Below are 18,868 nucleotides of genomic sequence, written 5' to 3' on the forward strand. Positions count from 1 at the left end.
ATGTATAGGATGAAGATCAAATTTGGGACCCTGTTAATCGATCTCACACGTATCATCTCAATAAATGATGAAACAATATCCAACAAAATCGATAGAATAATTTTCGGTAATTAGTTTGAATCCACCCAACGTTTACCTGACAGACACTTCCAAACCTATGTTAATTTAATTTTCATTTTCTTTGAAGGAAAATATTTGAAATACGGTCCTGCAATGCCAGTGGAAAATCAGAATTTACAAAAAAGATAGCTGAAATGTAACAATTACAAAGATAGTTTCAGAGCTCATCATTTACAGTACACGAAAATATTTTATATACATGTTAGAATAGAATGGTTGTAATAGAAAAACGAAGTCTTTGTATATTTGACAACTATTAAAATAAACAGTAACACTTCTTGTTAAAATTCTTTATGGAAAAAGCATTACAATATGTATTATTTTTTTCCAGCTATAATGATACCATCATATTTTTGCTGGAACCATTTCATGGCATCTTCTTTGGTAAGACGATGTTGAAAACCAACCTTACCGGTCTTTCTTCTTCTATGTGCTACGTTAAAACCTACAAATTAAATATATATTTAACAATATATCTAAATATCGTAATATATTTAACCGAAGTATTCACTGTCTCAATCAAATAAATGATCTCCAACAAGCGATGAAACAAAATGATACAAAAATGAAGTCGATAAAAATAAGAACCATTTTCTTTAGTGCATTTAAATATATAGGCAATATGTAATATTGAACTGAAGTATAATCTCAATCAAATAAATAATCTCGAACAAGCAATGAAACAAAATGATCAGAACAAAATTATGTCGATAAAAAATATGAAATATTTTCTTTAGTACTTTAAATATACAGGTAATATATAGGTAATAAATATATACTATCGCAAAACCAGAATGTTATATACAATATTTCTTAAGATTAATGTAGGTATTACTAACCTGGACGTCCAAGTACAACGTAGAAGTCCAAACCATAGATACCGATACTAGGATCGTACTTAATTCCCAGGTCAATGTGCTCCTGAATACCGAAACCAAAGTTTCCAGTACAAGAGAAGTTATCTTTCCTCAATTCATATTCGCGCACCTGCAATCAAACGACACGTTAGGAACATAGCACGGATACTGATCATACGTACAAAGTTCTTTAATTCACCTTCAGGCCCCGTTCTAAAATCTCTTCAGCTTTTGCGCCACGTACAGTACAATGAACAGCTATTTTTTCATTACGACGAATACCGAACGAACGCACCGTATACCGAGCTTTGGAGAATACTGGTTGCTGACCGGTCAGTTGCTCCAAGACCTGTACAAAAAATTTGTTACATTGTAAAGATTGAAGTGCCTGTGGCGAGGGTAGCGCAGAGAAATGTGCGCTGCTTAATGAACAAATAAATGAAAAGATCCGAGTTCAAGCAGACACCGCTGTTTTTTTGCGAAATCTCTCGGAGGGAAGTGGCAACTACTGAGAGAGAGTACCGTGCCACATCTTTTAGGAATTTAGGGTGTAGCCCTCCAGGTTGGAGGTTTCCTTTGGCAAGGTTTAGCAGCCTACCGTAGACGAAGTAAAACCAAATACTCAAAGTACCAGAACGAACCGGATAAAACAGGCTTTAAGTTAAACAAAAAAAGAAATTTACCTTGGCAGCACGCGTCAGTCGATCACCCGATTCGCCCACGCAGATGTTCAGACACAATTTTCGTATCTTTACTTCACGCATTATATTTTTAGATGCATCTTTCGGGTCCTTCTTCACCTTCTTACTCGCCTTCTTCCTGACCTTGTCCTCGGGCGCTGTTTTTACATCCTAATTAATTAAAGTACCACTATTAACATCCATGTCGAGTCAATTATTAACCTCTACACACAAGTACCCCATCAGTATCCAGCAACGTGAATGGAATGTATTTTTAATAAATCAGTTATATCGATATTAATCGAAAGTTAAGTATAAGTGAATCAAGAGACCTCATTGCCGAGAACAAATTTAACAACAGCAGTGACAATATGTTATACACCAGCCGATCGAAACGGACGTGAACTCTCGTCCATGTGACTTGGAGAGAACTTCAAATATAGGTGGCTTTAGGAAAAATTTAATATTCTGAATGATACGTAAAAGTTCAGTTATTTGTACGCCGTAACGATATCTAACAGAATTAAATGATACACAATATAGATTAAAAGAAAAGTCTGGAAGACTTCAAGAAACGTATACTCACCGCCATGTTGGAGAGAAGAGGAAGGCGGGGAAGGTTCACGGTCCCCGCGACAGCTGTGGAGTCCTAAATGGTCAGAGCGTACAGCACAGATATCTATATTAGATTGCTAACATGTCACATTTACTTACAATTAAAACAACGCGTCCACTGCTTTCGCGAGAAAATTAAAATGCTTCAGATTAAAATGACCTCGCGCTATGATTGGTCGAATCTGAAATTTCATAGAGTCACATTGAAATTTTATTTAATGAAATTCCAGATTTGACCAGCACACAAGGTCATTTTGATTTTCTCGCGAAAGCAGCCCAGAGAAAATGACCGTCCGGTGATGCCGCCGCTCGTTTATTAAATGAATGAATAAAATATTTATTCGCATTAAATTTATCAGCGTTACGTAATTCTTATCGAGTAAAATAATAGTCTGTATTGAAAATATCTCATTGATATTATTATCTCTTTTATTTCTTCTTTCATAAAATCTTTCGTTCGATTTTTTGGACATGTTAATGTAAAAAATAATAAAGTTACTGGTTCGTAAAAATTATCCATATTACTCTGGCGCAATTTTCACTTTATTTTACGTAATATATATTCTATATCAATTACACCAGTTTTCATAGGAAACCAGCACGAATCTACGTCAGAACGTTCCCCTTATTCATTCCGTTAAATGATTGTACATACATTAAATTTAATAATTATGATACGCTAGAGCGTTGATAATTCGTCATAACGAAGATATAATACATTATGTTCCTTATTTGAGATGGAGGGGGAGAGAGATATCTACATTTTATCTACATGTATTTTAGCATACCTTAATTGCTCTTCCACTTAGAATATTTAATTTACGTCGCATTGAATATACAATTATTTTTTTTTGCGATAAGTTCAGAGAAATTTCTTCAGAATTATTTCTCGGATAGCTGTAATTGTATCATGGGAATAAATAATCGTTGGAATGCTACGATTTTTTAAACTTCTCACTCGATGAACCTGTATCTCCCCTCGATATCCGTATGAAGCGTAGTTTGCATACAAAACATGACATTTCCACGATCATTTAAATGCTCTATTTACAGTAACGCGTGCTGCGATTTATTTTTCGGTTAGTCGCTAAGCCTCTCGAACGATCAGAGGAATGATACGGAGATGTCAGCGGCTATGCAAACGAGGTAGGATAACGACACGTTATTTTCCAATTTAATTTATTAATTTGTACGTCTATATACAAGGCTGCGTCGAGCTAAACACTCTTCTCTATAATACATTATATGTCCTCTTACGTAAAACTCAGGCCCACTTGCAGGAAACAAGGTTGCAATAAATTACCAAGTCATGCGAAAAAAATCGCTAAGGAAAATAAAAGAATGAATGCGCTTTGCCGCCCCGCTGCATTTCATTCAACTATGTACAATACAATGCTTACAAATCAACGCTAAATGCACAATCTTCTGCGTGCAAAGACTGACAATAGCATTAACGATGCCTGCTACTACTCGTCATCACCAAGCGTTCGCTAAAGGAAATAAATAAAGAAAATAAGCACCACAGCGATTTGACTTTGTGCTAAATTATTATAAAATAATGCATTATAGTACGATGCACCATTCTCAGCGTCCTCCCTGCCCTTTATATACTAGTTGTTTATATTGCATTGGCAATAACCATTTATTCTCCTCCAGTCGTTGGCTACGAACTTCGAATACACGATATTAATTTCATTAACTACCCTGCCATTATAACTTGCTTAATTTATTTTTTGCTCTCCATATCGTCGGACATAGATTTCAATCTTTAACTATGTAAGAATATGGACTGCTTTAAATAATCTGCATATTTTATAGGACAATATTGAGCTAAGTGTTCCCAAGTGTGCAGATTGTTTGGTCTATCAGATCTGCACGAAAATTTGGATATTTATCAACTAGAGATATTACTAAATAAAAAGAATAAACTAGCTGAATAGACTAAAAACTGCAGTTTTTATTCTATTATACTATATGCTTTTATAAAAACGATATTTAGATGTGTTATCGATTCTTTTGATAAAAAAAATAAATTATTAAATAGTTTGCGTGGATTTTTATATATTAATTCTCTTAATATAACGAATCTCTTGAATTACATCGCCAGATATAAATCTTTATTCTTAAACTCTTGCATCACTTAATATGATACGATGCATAATATTACAGCAATCCATAGATACATAGTCGAAGATGACACAATCGTCTTTGCTAAAATAACCTTTCATCTTCATTTGAGCTAGTAACTTACGGATCTGGCCTTCATTTATCACAAACTATCAAAAAACCCAGCCTTCTGCACTTATCCTGTTTCTATAATTCATTATAGATTTTAAAATAAAATTTAAAATGTATAATGGTTTCGTGTACTTTCACTGTACAGAGTAAATACCGCCCTTTTATATCTGTTTGTTTTAATTCATAATTTTTAAACTTAAAATATATCTATTGTATAGAGTATTTAGCAACCTGATTTATGTATCTTATTAACATTTTTTCCTCATGATTATTTACAGCGATTCATAACGTTAAGTTCAAAAATTGTTGTATATGAATACAACGAATATGTTAAAAGTATAAACAGTCAATAATACTGACGACAGGAGCATATCGTGTACTCAAGTAGTTACGCATAAACTCAAATTTTTAAATAATAAAAAAACGAGCTTTTTCTCTGCGAATACATTAAGAAATAATTCGCTGGAATTAATTGATTCGTTCTCTACCGCATTACAGACGCTACAAAATATTCACAATAAGCCACCCTTACGACCAAAAAGAAGCGAACTTATTGCTCCCAAAGCCGACTGTTTAGATTCTTTAGTTACAGGCGTCGGAACTGGCGGCTTAACTCGTCCCAGATCGGGCCTCGTCGCTTTAGCACCCGATCGTCGTTGTCGATCCGGCGACTGACCCGCTGCTCTCGAGTTAAATGCATTAGAACCGGACACGCTTGGTTCGGGCTCCTTGCTATTATCGCGTTTGCCCAGCAATGACGGCGATTTGCACGATGGAAATTCATCACTAGTGGAGGATGTTGAAGACGATGGAGATATTATCTTCTCTTGGCTGGTACTGGAGGACATCGAAGTTTTGAGGAAAGTCAATTGTGCCATTGGACTTCCAGTCGAACGACGCGTGTACAGAGCACCCTGTAGAGCTAACGGCGAGATCGACGAGCTAACCGTAGTGGCTATGATTGTGTCAATACCAATCCTCTCCAATTTCTCCACTAGACGTATTCCCGGGAGAGCTTTCTTGTCCGAACGCGAGATTGTTGACTTGGGTCTCATTTTCTTAGCTTGAACCGGTGCTGGCGGCTCGTAACTGAAAGTACGCCTCAATAATTCTGCGCCGGTACTAAGCAGTCCTAGTGTCAACGAGGCGCCGCTGTCTGGTGGTGGTGACGATGATCTTGTAGGTGACAAACTCGCATCCGGACTGTTGCATGGTGTAGCAGTCGGCGAGAAATTCCGCTCGTCGGTAGGTGTGCCTATACACGAGGGCGTGACGGCTTTGATTCCTCTTTCATTCAGCATCTTGGCTAATCCAAGCGTGGTGGAGAATGTTGAAGTTGAATTGCGGCGACTGTGCGTGCGAGGGGTGCTCATACCGGAGTTCATACCACTGTTGGGTGCTGAGGCGACACGACTGCTAACGATGCTCGGCGTCACGCTGCTGGTGGTATGATCATCCGGATGCATTACGGTGCTGTTAGTAAAGGTGTAAATGGAGCCGGTGTCTTGGAATGGTTTACCGGGATTAGTGTATTCCTCATCTTCCTCCAAATCGCTCAGTGCAAATGTTATGAGACCGAGATCCTCGAGAGCGCGGCCACCCCTAGTCTTTACGCCTGGTCTGTCCTCCAGCAGTCCACCCAGTGTTGGCGTTGCCAATCGCGACCAATGATGCAACGTCTGGGATCCCTCCATCGGTTTGATTATCTGCAGTTTCTGTGGTATACGCCAAGCATTTCCGCTATTGCCGCTGAAGCCGCTCAAGTTGCCGCTGCTGCCGGTCGACATAATGCTGTCCGGCGTGCGACAGTCAAAAGGCAAGAAGGTCGGCGGGGAATGTAATATGCCACCATCATAATCGTAACTGTAGCCGGCACCTGTACTGAGGCACGCACGCCTCGCTAATACTTCCGCGGGTGTTAGACGACGTATAGCAGCTTCTAAATCAGCAGCGCCAGGAGCACCAGGTACACCCATTCGTTGCGGCCCCCTAAAATATAGCAGAGTTTCACATTCAGATCGTATAGGAAACAGATTTATATGTTATCATAAAGAGAAAGATGGGTACACACGGGTAATCTTCCGTCTCGATGAGCAAGGATCCGTCGCTCTCACTATGACCGGTAGAATCCAAACTGGGAAATGTAGACGCTTGCGGTCGTACTTGTCCACAACTCATCCGCGGGCCAACGGAACTGCTGGATAACGTTGACGTCGTCATAGAATTTATCCTAGGAAACTGATTGGGATCCATTCCCGCGTACGTTGTTCGAGACGCGCTACGAACGGTCTCAAACACCTTCTTATAAGTTGGTCTACAAAACGAACACAATACAAAATTATTTAACTACAGTTTCAAGTCTGATAAAGGAGCGTTAGACGTAAATTTGTAACGTACATTCTGTCACCCGCGCCGATTCCAGAGTCAATACTTAATTCCGAATAAAGGGACGATTCCAGTTCCGAGGCAATAGAATCCGGTTGAGGCGCCGCGCCCATCGACGGGAACAGCGATCCACCGCGTACCGTTGGCATTCCGCGTTTCCTCTGTTTTCGTAACTGCTCTTGCGTTTCGGCTAATAAGTTCACCACCTGGCACATATATGTATATAGTTTTCGATACAGAGATTTACGAAAAGTTTACAAATTAGGGAGGCAATAATTCAGATCTTAATGTATTAATTATCGAGTTACTTGTCTATCTATAATTCTCGCGCACAAGAAATTCAACGTAATAATTGATACATTGCTTTTTCTCATACTTGTAAAAATCGTACCTCCGCATATCGTTCTTTAAATTCAGCTAGTTCAGCGGCCAGTGTATTTTGATTATCCCTAGTGATGACTAGAGTCGCTCCCACGTCATCGTGCTCCGCCATCAGCTGAGCGAGCCTAAGCTCCGTCTCAGCTAATTTTGCAGTAAGACTAATTATTTGCTCATGCTGCAATCGATTCTCATCCTTTTGCCGACAGAGCTCCTCCGCTATGCCATCCACCTCCATGTTGACGTTTGCTGTTATTTGCCAAAAGTTATTTAACAATACTTCAGTCGCGAATATCTGATGTTCATATACATACATATAATCTCGTTATCGATTTAAAAAAATGTAATTTTGTCAAAACTAACTGATTGGAGCTATATTTAATATGAAATATAAAAAATACAAGCATTTACGTAGAAAAACAAATAGATATACGATAATTTACCTAATTGCGCTGTGATGTCTTTTACAAGACGTGCCTCCTGTTCTTCAGAATTGTCCGTATCGCATACCAATTTCGTGAATTCGTTACGGAGCTGCTTATTCTCTTCTTCCAAAGAGGTAACCTTTCTCTGCAGCATCTCCAGATTAATACCGCGCAGGCCGGTTGGAGTTTCGGCCTCCGAACTAGACTCGTCCACATCGTTGGTCAGTATCTGTATCAGCTCGGTCTTCTTCAACACTTCATGGTTCAACTGGGTGATCTTCTCGTTCGCTTCCTTAAGTTCACCTTCTAACGCGTTCACTGTGGTCTCGAGCTTCTGATTGTGTGCCAGTAATTCCTTGCCGATGCGCGCTGTCAACTCCAAGTCTTTTTCTTTCTATTTAAAGAAAACCGTGACCGTTTATCTTTTGCAATTATTATAGCTGAAGGTCTTTTGCTAATGCATTGTCAAATTATCTTTAATACTATTCCTTGCAAAATATTGTATTTTTATCAATATTTCTGAAAAGAGAATGCTATATCTAAGTAAAAATTTCTAATAGCTGTCTTTAAATTGTTAAAACTGAAGAATAATTCAAGAGTGAGAATACAAAAATAAATTTCAAATACATTTCTATTATAATAACTTGAGAGAAATCCCATACATTCTTCGCCAGTGCCAATTATGTAACTGTTTACAGGTCATTTAAACGGTCATCACTTATCGGTTCGTTACGCTTTATCGATTTCGTTCCGGACGTTCCGTTAATATTTTTAGATACGGACGTTTACGATTCGTAAAACTTTAACGACGCGATATGCATAGCGCGGGCTTAGTTTCTACTGGCTCTTGCCTCCCGGCCAGGCTTACCTCCTCCAGAAGCCTTGTGACTGCCTCTATGTCATTATAGGTCTTGGTCATTTGGCTCACCCGGTTGCTACATAAGACTGTAACAGAGTGACGAGTTCGTTATTAAACTGCTGGGATAAAAAATGTATAATTAAACAGAAATAAGAACATAGCAAATATGTGTGTGCAGAGAGGCCGGACTATCACATTTAAGTCTCGAATACAATACAAGCAACGCTTTGATAGACTTCTTTTTAATCTCTTAGGCTCTTATCTTGGAAATGGAAAAACATTACAGATCACATGTTGTCGTTAGTACATAACTGTAGCTGTTACATACTATATTGCGGTCTTTCGACTCGTGATTTATACGATTGTTCTGACTTAATACTCCACTCTTATTGTTTTAATATTGGTTTTAATTTTACACCTTTAAATCACTTTTATAATGTTATTACATGCAAATACGCTAATGTTATCCAATTTTTAACGTTAGTTCCACACTCTCTCAAATATGAAACCACATAGAATCGATCGCATCGCAATGTACAATGTAATACTTTACGACTTGTAAAGCCCGCACAATCGATGTATGGGATGCAGTATCACGTTTCTTTCGTTAAACAATATTTCACGCACGATCCATTTGCGCATCGATAACACCGATTGCGACAACGGTGATTGAAAGCGGTAGAATTTCAACTAGTTCAGCTTTCGATGCGGTAGAACAGACAGAATTTCTCGCACGATGATAAAACTATATCGCGCCGAATGGAGGTAAATATCAATCTTTCTTTACTCACAATATCGCACACAATGTTGAAAATTTAATTCGTTAAAATTATACAGATTCGCATTCTCTCGCTTCGAAATGTGAAATCGTGTTACCATGAATGTATGCGTTACCATAAACGAGAGCTTTGTTTCTTCCCGGAAACGAGCTGTGCAACAGAATGATATTAGATCTTCACGCAACTATTACCGCCCCGTACTTTATTCTCGTATAATCGATCTGCCATTATTTATAATCCCCCGTGCAACGATTTCAAACGTGGGTTGTTCGAACAAATGAAACGCAAATCGAGTATTCTTTGACGAACCCATCGTTCACTTGAGTGGCAAGAAAACGGGCATGTCATCGTTAGGGCACCAAATATCGCCTAACGCCGGTTTAGCGAAACTAATCTCGATATCTGTTAACTGTGGGCAGAATTGTGTGTAAAGTAGGATAATTAGCTTATTTTATGAACAACGCCGGTATTTTTAACATAATTGTAACGATAATGACACTTTTATAAAATAACGTCGGCTGATCTAGTGACAGGGGCTTACGGGAAATAGTGTAGTTGTACTATTGCTTGTTTTCTCTTCCGAGAGTACCACGTTAGAGGGTATGAGAATCAGAGAATCGAATGATGGTATTACAATTAAACGGCAAAACACAATTGTTAACAATTGTTAACATCAGTGTTTTCTAGACAGTATCTGGCAATTTTAATAATACAGAAAATTTATTGCGAAAAATATTACCTCAGCCAGGGTTTGAGCCTGGACCTCCCCACACTCTAGGTGGGCGTCTCATCAATTCGATCACCGAGGCATGTGATAATATTAGTCGCAATAACAGTATAAAGATGTTGCCTATCTTAACGATAGCTCTCTTAAAATCGCCAATAAGTTCCCATCGATATCACTTTGCAAAATATAATTTGCTATAGTTAGGCTCATATTTTGGCCATTTTTTGCTTAACGCGGACTTGTGTGCACGTAGTCGGCTAATATTAAGAAACTTGCCTGCGATAATAAGGTTCTGATTACCTGGCGTTATCAAGGATTTTGGCGCGTATTTCATACAATTGGAACAATCGCGGTCTCGCAATGTGAGTGGGCTAAAAGTGCGCGCGAAGAGCATCGCTTTCAAAGAGCAACGTGGGAGCTTTAAACCTTCCTAAGGCTTGGCCGGGTCCACTTCGTGGAAATCGTTAGTCTCCATAAACAGCCTTGTTGCGTTCGTGATCTTCATCACGAGTTCCCGACGAAATTCCAACTTGTACACCCTTTTGACGCACACATCCACGACACGTTTCACCTGCGGCTTCCCCGGATCAACTGGTCTAGGTCTCTCCGTAACGTTACCCTACTCTCGTCGAGAGTTTCCACGAGAAAGAAATGGAAAACAAGGTCGAGCGACGAGCAACAGATGCAGCGATATTCAGCAGCTGATCATTCGTTCCGCGCAAATGAGACTCTCGTCGAAGAATCGCGGGGAGAATGGCGAGGGGACACACGATCGCGTGTCTCGCGATCGGAGGATGATACGACTCTAATGAGAGCGGCGAGAAAACGTGGCACGCGAGCGAGGGGAACGCGAAAGCGTGGAGACAGAATGAGATGCTCGCGTTGCACGAAAGAGTCTCTTGCATCCCTTCCTATCGATCGGCTTTGGCGCATCCCGTCAGCCGGCCCGGCCGGTCGTCGGAGGGCGCAGACGCCGCCCCGCGTTCACGTCCAAGGTCGCCTTCCCAAAAACTCTACTCAAAGTCACAACTCTACAGCGACGGGGAAACGGATGGGGAACGGGTTAAGCCGCAATAATTATCAATGTGCGCCGCAGATGGATTCGGAATGGAGGAAAGTCTACGAAGAACGAGGGTGGTACCCGAAAGCATTCCAGCGATCGGAGGGATCCACTTTGGTTCTTGGAAAGAAATGGATGCTTCGCTCATAGATATATCGCTTCGCGTTTCGACAAGTTTTTAACAGCTTAAAAATCTCTGCGAAATTAAATCTAATATAAAGCTAAATTAGTCAATGCTAGGCTGAATTGGTTAATACTAGGCTCTTCGTTGTTTTATCCCCTAGTGAGGATGAACTAGTTGAAGAGACAGCTCATTAAATTCTTAGGATTTGGGTGCCCAAGCAGGCACATCGAACTTAACGACTAAGGTCCGGTTTCACCGACGTTGTTTAACTTTAATCTTAGTTTAATTCACGTCTGTCTCTTTCTAAGGCAACTGGAAAGAGACAAAGAACGAATTAAGCTAAGCTCAAAGTTAAACAACGTTGGTTAAACCGGACCTAAGGGCTAGTTTCACAAACGTCGGTTAACTGCTAACCTAAGGTTAATTGATCCTCTGTCTCCTCCTAAATAATAAGATGGAAAAAGATAGGGAGTCGACTGAACCCTAGTTAACAGTGTAGTCCCGATTAACCTCATTTTGTAGCAATAAAGGTTAGACACACGCACGTATATTTTTACCTTGTGGAGAAAAATGTTTCGCAATTCAAATGTTAAATGTATATGTTTGTAAAAGTGAAATAAGACGACATAGCGGAATAGATTTGAGATTATATGCCTCGACAAGACAAATGCTTCACGGGTGTCTTCATCACGTAATTGATTTAGGAGCGATCATTTTTTTTGTATTGAAGGGACGCCTGTTTGTACCGTAACAATACTAAAGAAGCGAGACTAAATGAACTAATGGGCCACTTTCAATTCCAACGAGAGGCGCTTCGATGCCCACCACTGCATCTCGAACCGACTCTTCGTCGTCGTCTTCATGACGACGCGGTGTCTTCATGAGCGAATTACGTTAACAGACACCTTCACGGCCAATTGACCGCGATGATCGATGAACGAATTTGCAGAAAGTGCCGCGGATTCCTCGGCACGCGAGGCGAAAGATTTCCCTGACGATCAACGCGCAGTGCAAAAGGAATTAACATACACCGGGAGTATCAATGGTGTAGTTCTCGGTTTGTGAGAAAATCACATGGAAACCTGTATTTGGAATTTGTTGTGAATTCGGTTCACCAAGAGCTTGAGTTTCAATGTTAGGTTGTTACTCTCATACGTGACGTTCAAGGGAAGATTTTACCACGGAGTATTTTTTAAAGCAAAGTTTTATCTTCCCAAAATTTTTGTGTGTGTATAGACTGCATCATTTGGAGCGCACATTTAATTTTTTTACTTAAGGCTTGATATTTCTTCTTAGGCATCTCCCTCGCATGTATCTCTTTGACAGCGAGGCGAGTTCCGCAAGGAAGTGAGATCGAGAAAATTTATGAAATCGTTTGCGACCTCGTAATATTTTTATCGGAAGACAAAATACAGTTCGCAGCGCGTTTTCGACATCTCTTATAGTTCACTTTATGTGAAACGGCGCGATTAGAAGTCACGGACCGTGTAGTTAAAGTATCGCTTTAACTATCGGAAGGTTACGGCATTTTATCCTTCGCGAGAGATACGGAACGCAAGCATTATTTCGCTGGATTTAATCGAAACTACAAAGCGTCCCAAAACTGAAACTGTGAACTAATAGAAATTGATTCAGAGAAAAAAAATAGTTAAAGACGTAGAATAGAGGAAACTCTTTTTTTATACTTCGTTTCCTAAAAGAATAATTCAAGTTCTACAGGCGCTTTGTATAACTTAATAGTAAATATATTTTCTCTGTTGCATGATTTTACTGGAACTTTGCTGCGTTTCGCTGCACGCTATCGTGCATTTCTCGCAAATTAAATTACTTTAATCGACACATCCCTCGTATAATCTACGTCTTTTGGATAATTTGCTACATTTATATTACGTACTGACGAAGCAGCATATTGATTAATCAAAAAGATAATATTATTTGAAAATAAGACGCATTAGCTTGATTAAGACCCGCTTATTTTAATCGCGCAAATTCAGATAATAACAAACATTCCGTCTTTACTTATCGAAGATACCGTACGTCGAATCGCAGCCTGAAAATATCGATATGATTACCTACTAGTTATTCCGCACACGGAGGGATTTAAAACCGGTCTTGAATGTTGTTTTTTTTATTCGCAAAGGGACGACGCAAACTCGTCGACCTGGTACGATTGGAATGCAGATAAACCTTCCCCTGCCGGAAAATCATGAAGAGACACGCCACTAACGTCCTGTGTGCATTAATTCGTTCGCGCGTCATATAAAAGGAAAATTGATCCTTTCCGGAAAGTTGCACGTATTACTCAATACTTTTGCAGGAAAAATACGGTGTTAAACTAATGAATAAATATAAACTTTTCTAATTTTGCCAAACACTGACAGTATCCTTTTTAAATATGGTGATGTTATCGATTATTTGTGTGATAATACCGTGATTGTAAAATAAATTTTACAGAGGCGTATCTTCAAGCAAATCAAGCTAGCACGTGCAAAACTGAAGATATTTTCACACGATAAAAAGCGAATTTGCAAAACATATCAAAAAGTGTATAGAAACCAAAGTGCAATGATATTCGCAGAAAATATTTAAAAACGCGCTCATCACGTAGCTTCGTTATATCTTATCTAATTTTATCGAGACAAGCTATTATTTATTGTCGGTGTACAATATTTCTTATCTAATGCGTGCGTGCACTGTGCTATTTATCGTTTATAATTTAAGCCGTGTAGTTTCGATCAAGCTGTTTCTGTTGAACCAAAATCTTTTCAAAAGCGAATGATCAGGCGAGTGAAGTCCAAGGCGGAGAATGATGAGACGGACGTTTGAAACGTAAAAGAGAGAGAAAAAAAAGGTGGAACACACGTCGAAGAGACATGACGAGGACGCTACTTAAGAAAGTTCACACTGCGCCAGATAAATATTGGTCTGTTAAATATTATGAACTAATCTACCGTAGAGCTACAAAACGTAGATTTGCGTGCTCCGTACGACTTGGATTACCAGGGATTACGAAAGTATATCTGATAATGTTAGGTCAGTCAGAGTAATCAAAAATACAAAGTACAATGAGAAAAAAGTCTTTGAAAATTTATTCGTGGCATATAATGTTTGTTTCAGCGAAAATAATCACTAAATAACTAATTTTTTGTTAACTAACCTGATATCTTGAAATAAATTTTTTTTCTGACATACGAATATTTTAATCGTTAATTTCAAATGTTTTATAACGTATACGATACTAGGTGCCACATTTTCAGAAACGTAATTCTTCCTTTTTCTGTTTTTCCAACTAACTACGACACATCTTAGCATATCAATTCTCCAATATATTATTTCTTAAATTTCGAAAGGAGAGACTAGCTGGGATATAAACGTATCAATTCCTTTCTTTTCTGGTGTTCAAAATTAAGTATACGATATTATAATAGGTAAATGGTATTCACCCTGAGTTAACCGACCCATGTGTTCAACATTATAGTGCCGGTTGTAATACGTAGTGAAGAGCAATTTAACGCTATAATTCTGACGCAGTGCGAATGCAAACGACACAACGATCAGGCCAACAAAAAGGGGTGGGTACTGACAGGAGGTACACGTGCGGGATGCCTCTGTTGGCGAGCCGAGGAGGAACAATGGCAAGCCCTCGACGGTGCAGCCCTTGCATCCCCAGCAGGGTGCACTGACTTTCGTTGTCGGCACCGAGGAACCCGAGACGAGATAACTCGCCGCCTCGAAGAGGGACAGGCACTCATCGTCGTCGTCGGTACTGACGTCACGGTGCTCGCCGGAAGTCGCCGGCGGCCTGATGTCGTCGTCGTACTCGTAAGGATCATCCTCCTGCGGATCGTCGTGGTCGCGGCCGGGGTCCTCCGGCTCCACGACGTCCGGCGTCGGCGTCCTCTCTTCGCGAGCCGCGGTTTCCTCCTCCAGGGTATACGCGGGGTCCGTGGACCGGTTCCGATACCAAGAGCTGTCGTAAATAGTCTTTCATACCGACGCGCCTTCGCGATTGTATGGTGATTCGCGCCAAGAATGAGAGAACTAATGACCGAATGCGCAACGAGGAACCGATTGTCATTTGATTGCCGTCTGTATGCGAACCGCGAGTAATGTAGTGTACATTATAATATTTATTATATAAGTTAGGTAAATCTTGTGATAAAATGGGGTTACGTTGTGCAACAGGCCAGAATTTAAAATAAAATAACCTTTCACACATGTAATTATTATGAAAATGTAGGTGACTGAAAAGAGTTTCGTTCTGTTTGCATTGGACAATAACAAAATCAGATCGTGATTCCGAAATAATGACACATTGTCGCGTGATGATACTCGAATTAACGTCTCCATCATCTATGCTCTTTAGTTGTTAACCATCGATAAGCGACTTTTGTTATCATTTCCCGTGTACGCTTTCCCTTTCGTATTGTTCTGGCGTAACTATTTTAATCTCTGGTGACTTCGTCATTGCGCTAAAGGACAGTGCGGTGACCGCATGTTTCATGAATTTCAATTTCGTTATTTTTCGGAGCTACATTCAGCACGCTCCGAAATTTTTGTTCATTTTAGTTCGTGCTTTTTTCGTCGTAACCGTTAGGATAAAAAAGAATTTTAACCAAAAAAAAACGAGGGGGACACCGCTGGCCAAAATCTTGTACACGCACCGGCATAAATGCTGTCCCTATCCTTGTGAGGTGCACGCACACAACTACAGGGACTCTAGTTGTGTGCGTGCACCTCACAAGGATAGGGACAGCATTTATGCCGGTGCGTGTACACCAATGCCCACTAATGCCCAGTGGACATTACTTTATCTTGCTATGTTATTTCATCTTGCGTTATCTTATTTTATATAATTTTATCTTTATAATGCCCAAAAAATGCCTAGTAATACCGCATGTCTGTGCCCTCAGCGATTTCCTCCTAGCAAAAAAATATACAAATGCAACCGAGTAATTAAATATGTAGGACCAAATAGAGTTGAAGTAATAAATCATTGCGTAATAAATAAAATTGCGCAAGTTACACAACGGCTTAATAACGTACTAAACTTTGTATCTTATCTATGTCTACCAACAACTCTTGTTTTAAATGATCTTTTAATTACCGAATTATTTAAAAAATTCCCTAATATCTTGCACTTATGTAAAAATGAGTTGTGATTGCATTATGCTCGTGCAGCACCTCGCTGGAAGGATGAGCAGGTAATTATTGATTTTCCTCGTCCCGCGCTTGCATAAGTATCTGCAGTAGATAATCAAGAACCTACAAAGCTTTGTACAATTTAAGAAATATTGCGCAAGTCGTATATCATATAATTGAACCAAAATATTTTTTTTGGGCACGACGTAGCTCTTCTTTAATGCGTTATATAATAGCATATAATGAGCATCAAAGAGAACCAAACGATTTTATAAAGATCTTTCCCATGTGCTTTTAAGAATTCATTAATCCCTGCCTTACACATTGTGTGTAATTTGTGTCGTTGTACGTAACGTAATTTTCCTCGGTGTCGCGTGAGACACGTTTAAGATAAAGAAAAAAAGGATGCAGCATCGTGGAACTCTTAATCATTACCGCGTAATCAGTATCATTTTGAGTTTCCTGCTTTTTGCAGCACGAATGCAAATTGCCTACCGCAAAATAATCGGATTATGAAACCTGCGCTTTTGTTGTCAATGCCACTCGTCGTTTTCTGTCCTATTTCTGCAGTTTGCAGTGCCGCGACTTGAATGCGCGCGGCTTTCGCGTGTGCATTGTTTACCGCGTTTATTTTACAACGGAACACGCCAGAGCTTTTTTTAAAGACAGATAAATCTACTTCTATTTTCCAAATGTATTATCTCCTTTTTTTGCCATCCGAGAATTAGTCCAGACAGAGTGGAAGTTTGGAATTTAGTAGAGTGTTAAATGAGTACTCAAACCGCGCGCGTGATTATCGATTTAAACGTGTCGAATTTACCGTTAAATTTTCCAACGAAAAGTTATTTCAAGACTGAACGATAATCGGTCCGCAGTTTGAGTGAAAAAAAGGATCTATAAAAGTCCCCGCAAAATTTAGCTGCAAAGATCCAGCTCGACCGAAGATAGCATATCTGTATTTACTCACGAGAATCGCGTATCGTTCAAAGTTACACTTATTATTAAATAAACATTAAATACTTTCATGCAGGCGTAGCGAGAAATCTTTTAATCACACGCTGTTAATTTTTATTGAACGACCTAGCAAAGCAGATTCGTTAACTGTCGAGTTACTTATGCATTAAAGCGAAAGAAAGAAAAAGATCAATGAATTGATAAGAGGTCAAGATGCTTGATACGTCGATTTACGTTAAATTTTGGAATTACTGATCGGCGGCTCTGAATTGTTTCTACGCGCGAACGTAATGGCGAGACGTTAATTCGAGGTCGTCTTATCGTTATTACGCAAATACACGAGTACCGTCATTTTCAGACTTACATATGGGAACAGCTAGAGATTACAATTGTACAGCGACGGACAGAATGGTTGCGACATTATTTTTAATGAGTTTAGGAACGTGCGTTTAAATTCAGGGTTACGTACCGAAATCTTCTTCTCCGAGGAATATTTTACTCGACGGCCATTACTCGAAACCATTTTGTCTATTTCTCGAGTAAAAATCCTCAGAGAAAATGTTTTGGAATGTAAACCTGCGTTTAAATGCGCGTTCCTAAACTCATTTTTTTAAATGTGTAACTCCTACACGGAGATAATTTTTTTTTAATTTATCCTAGAAGTCATATAATCGTGGAATAACGTGGCATTTTAAAGTACTTTATGGGACTTTCTTGAAATTTTACCATACGTTTTGCTAGCAGAATGCACGATGTATTTTTCTCAGATTACGTAACTTTCGGGATAAATTTTAAGAGACAATTCGCTCCGTGTATAATATTACGAACACAATAAAATAAATAAACTATGGAAAAATAATAAGTGAAGGTTAGTCTACAGTACTGGAGCAATTCTGGGGCGCAAGGAGTGAAACGCGGGCGTCTACAATGGGATCTTCAAGACACAAGATTAATGGAACTGACCCGTCACAATCGAATGCGAGGAGAACGATCGACCGCGATTGGTCGCTTTCTTAAATCTTGCGTCTTAAAGACTTCAGCGTAGACGCCGCATAAAAGTAAGAAAATATATTATTAGCCAGTTGGGTTGGCTATTAGTTTCCCGTCTCAATTTTTAGCATGCCCGTACTTTAGCTTCCTTCCACCGAAAGGTAAAGGCTATGATTCTCTCACCCTTTCACTCCAGACTTACCCGTGTTGCAAACCAGACTTGATATATTCGCTAACGGATCATAAGCAAGTGTGACCATTCGATTATATCCAAGGACAATGAGAATCTTCAGGTAGATGGACCGCCAGTGAATAAAACAATAATTAAAGGGTTAAATCGACAATAACTGGTGCAATATACTTCAAATGATACACGACGTTTCGACCAGTAACACTGGTCCTTCTCAAGTGTCGCCCATTAAATGTGACAGCAAGAAATAGGTAGCGTATCCACACTGAAAAACATTTCTGGTTGAATATGGACGAATCAGATAATTCCTTTAGGATTTACCAGAATTCCTTTAGGATTTACCAG

General features: G+C 39.4%; 2 protein-coding genes across 7 annotated transcripts in view; both read right to left on the minus strand.

Annotated features, from left to right (window-relative positions):
- Positions 1 to 395: 395 nt before the first annotated feature.
- On the minus strand, positions 396 to 2,312 carry LOC105562538 (60S ribosomal protein L11). Its single transcript, XM_012013454.1, has 5 exons — positions 2,244 to 2,312; positions 1,661 to 1,828; positions 1,177 to 1,326; positions 960 to 1,107; positions 396 to 565 (listed from the first exon to the last, which is right to left on the minus strand). The coding sequence occupies exons 1-5, from the start codon at positions 2,247 to 2,249 to the stop codon at positions 438 to 440; spliced, it is 600 nt and encodes a 199-aa protein (XP_011868844.1). The 5' UTR covers positions 2,250 to 2,312; the 3' UTR covers positions 396 to 437.
- A 1,122-nt stretch (positions 2,313 to 3,434) lies between these two features.
- The window catches only part of LOC105562540 (trafficking kinesin-binding protein milt), a 51,267-nt gene continuing 35,833 nt past the window's right edge, over positions 3,435 to 18,868 (minus strand). For 4 of the 6 annotated variants that reach the window (XM_012013463.1, XM_012013460.1, XM_012013459.1 and 1 more), the window contains 6 exons: positions 8,567 to 8,643; positions 7,717 to 8,092; positions 7,287 to 7,522; positions 6,908 to 7,101; positions 6,582 to 6,824; positions 3,435 to 6,499 (listed from right to left, as the gene is read on the minus strand). In XM_012013463.1, the coding sequence (XP_011868853.1) occupies positions 5,023 to 6,499; positions 6,582 to 6,824; positions 6,908 to 7,101; positions 7,287 to 7,522; positions 7,717 to 8,092; positions 8,567 to 8,617 (2,577 nt within the window). In that variant the 5' untranslated portion in view covers positions 8,618 to 8,643 and the 3' untranslated portion in view covers positions 3,435 to 5,022. Of the gene's footprint in view, positions 6,500 to 6,581; positions 6,825 to 6,907; positions 7,102 to 7,286; positions 7,523 to 7,716; positions 8,093 to 8,566; positions 8,644 to 10,363; positions 10,883 to 14,831; positions 15,081 to 18,868 lie in introns of those variants that run through there. The other 2 variants (XM_012013464.1, XM_012013461.1) reach the window with 2 other exon arrangements.

The sequence above is a fragment of the Vollenhovia emeryi genome, unplaced genomic scaffold (assembly GCF_000949405.1).
Source record: "Vollenhovia emeryi isolate VEMERY1.0 unplaced genomic scaffold, V.emery_V1.0 DF939186.1, whole genome shotgun sequence".
Lineage (NCBI taxonomy): Eukaryota > Metazoa > Arthropoda > Insecta > Hymenoptera > Formicidae > Vollenhovia > Vollenhovia emeryi.

Bases quoted from the DNA above. Each gene is read 5' to 3' on its own strand.
- LOC105562538 (XM_012013454.1), bottom strand. The intron at 1,327-1,660 runs GTAAATTTCTTT...TTTTTTGTACAG, and splicing joins GACTGACGCGTGCTGCCAAG to GTCTTGGAGCAACTGACCGG. The intron at 1,108-1,176 runs GTGAATTAAAGA...GTTTGATTGCAG, and splicing joins TTTTAGAACGGGGCCTGAAG to GTGCGCGAATATGAATTGAG.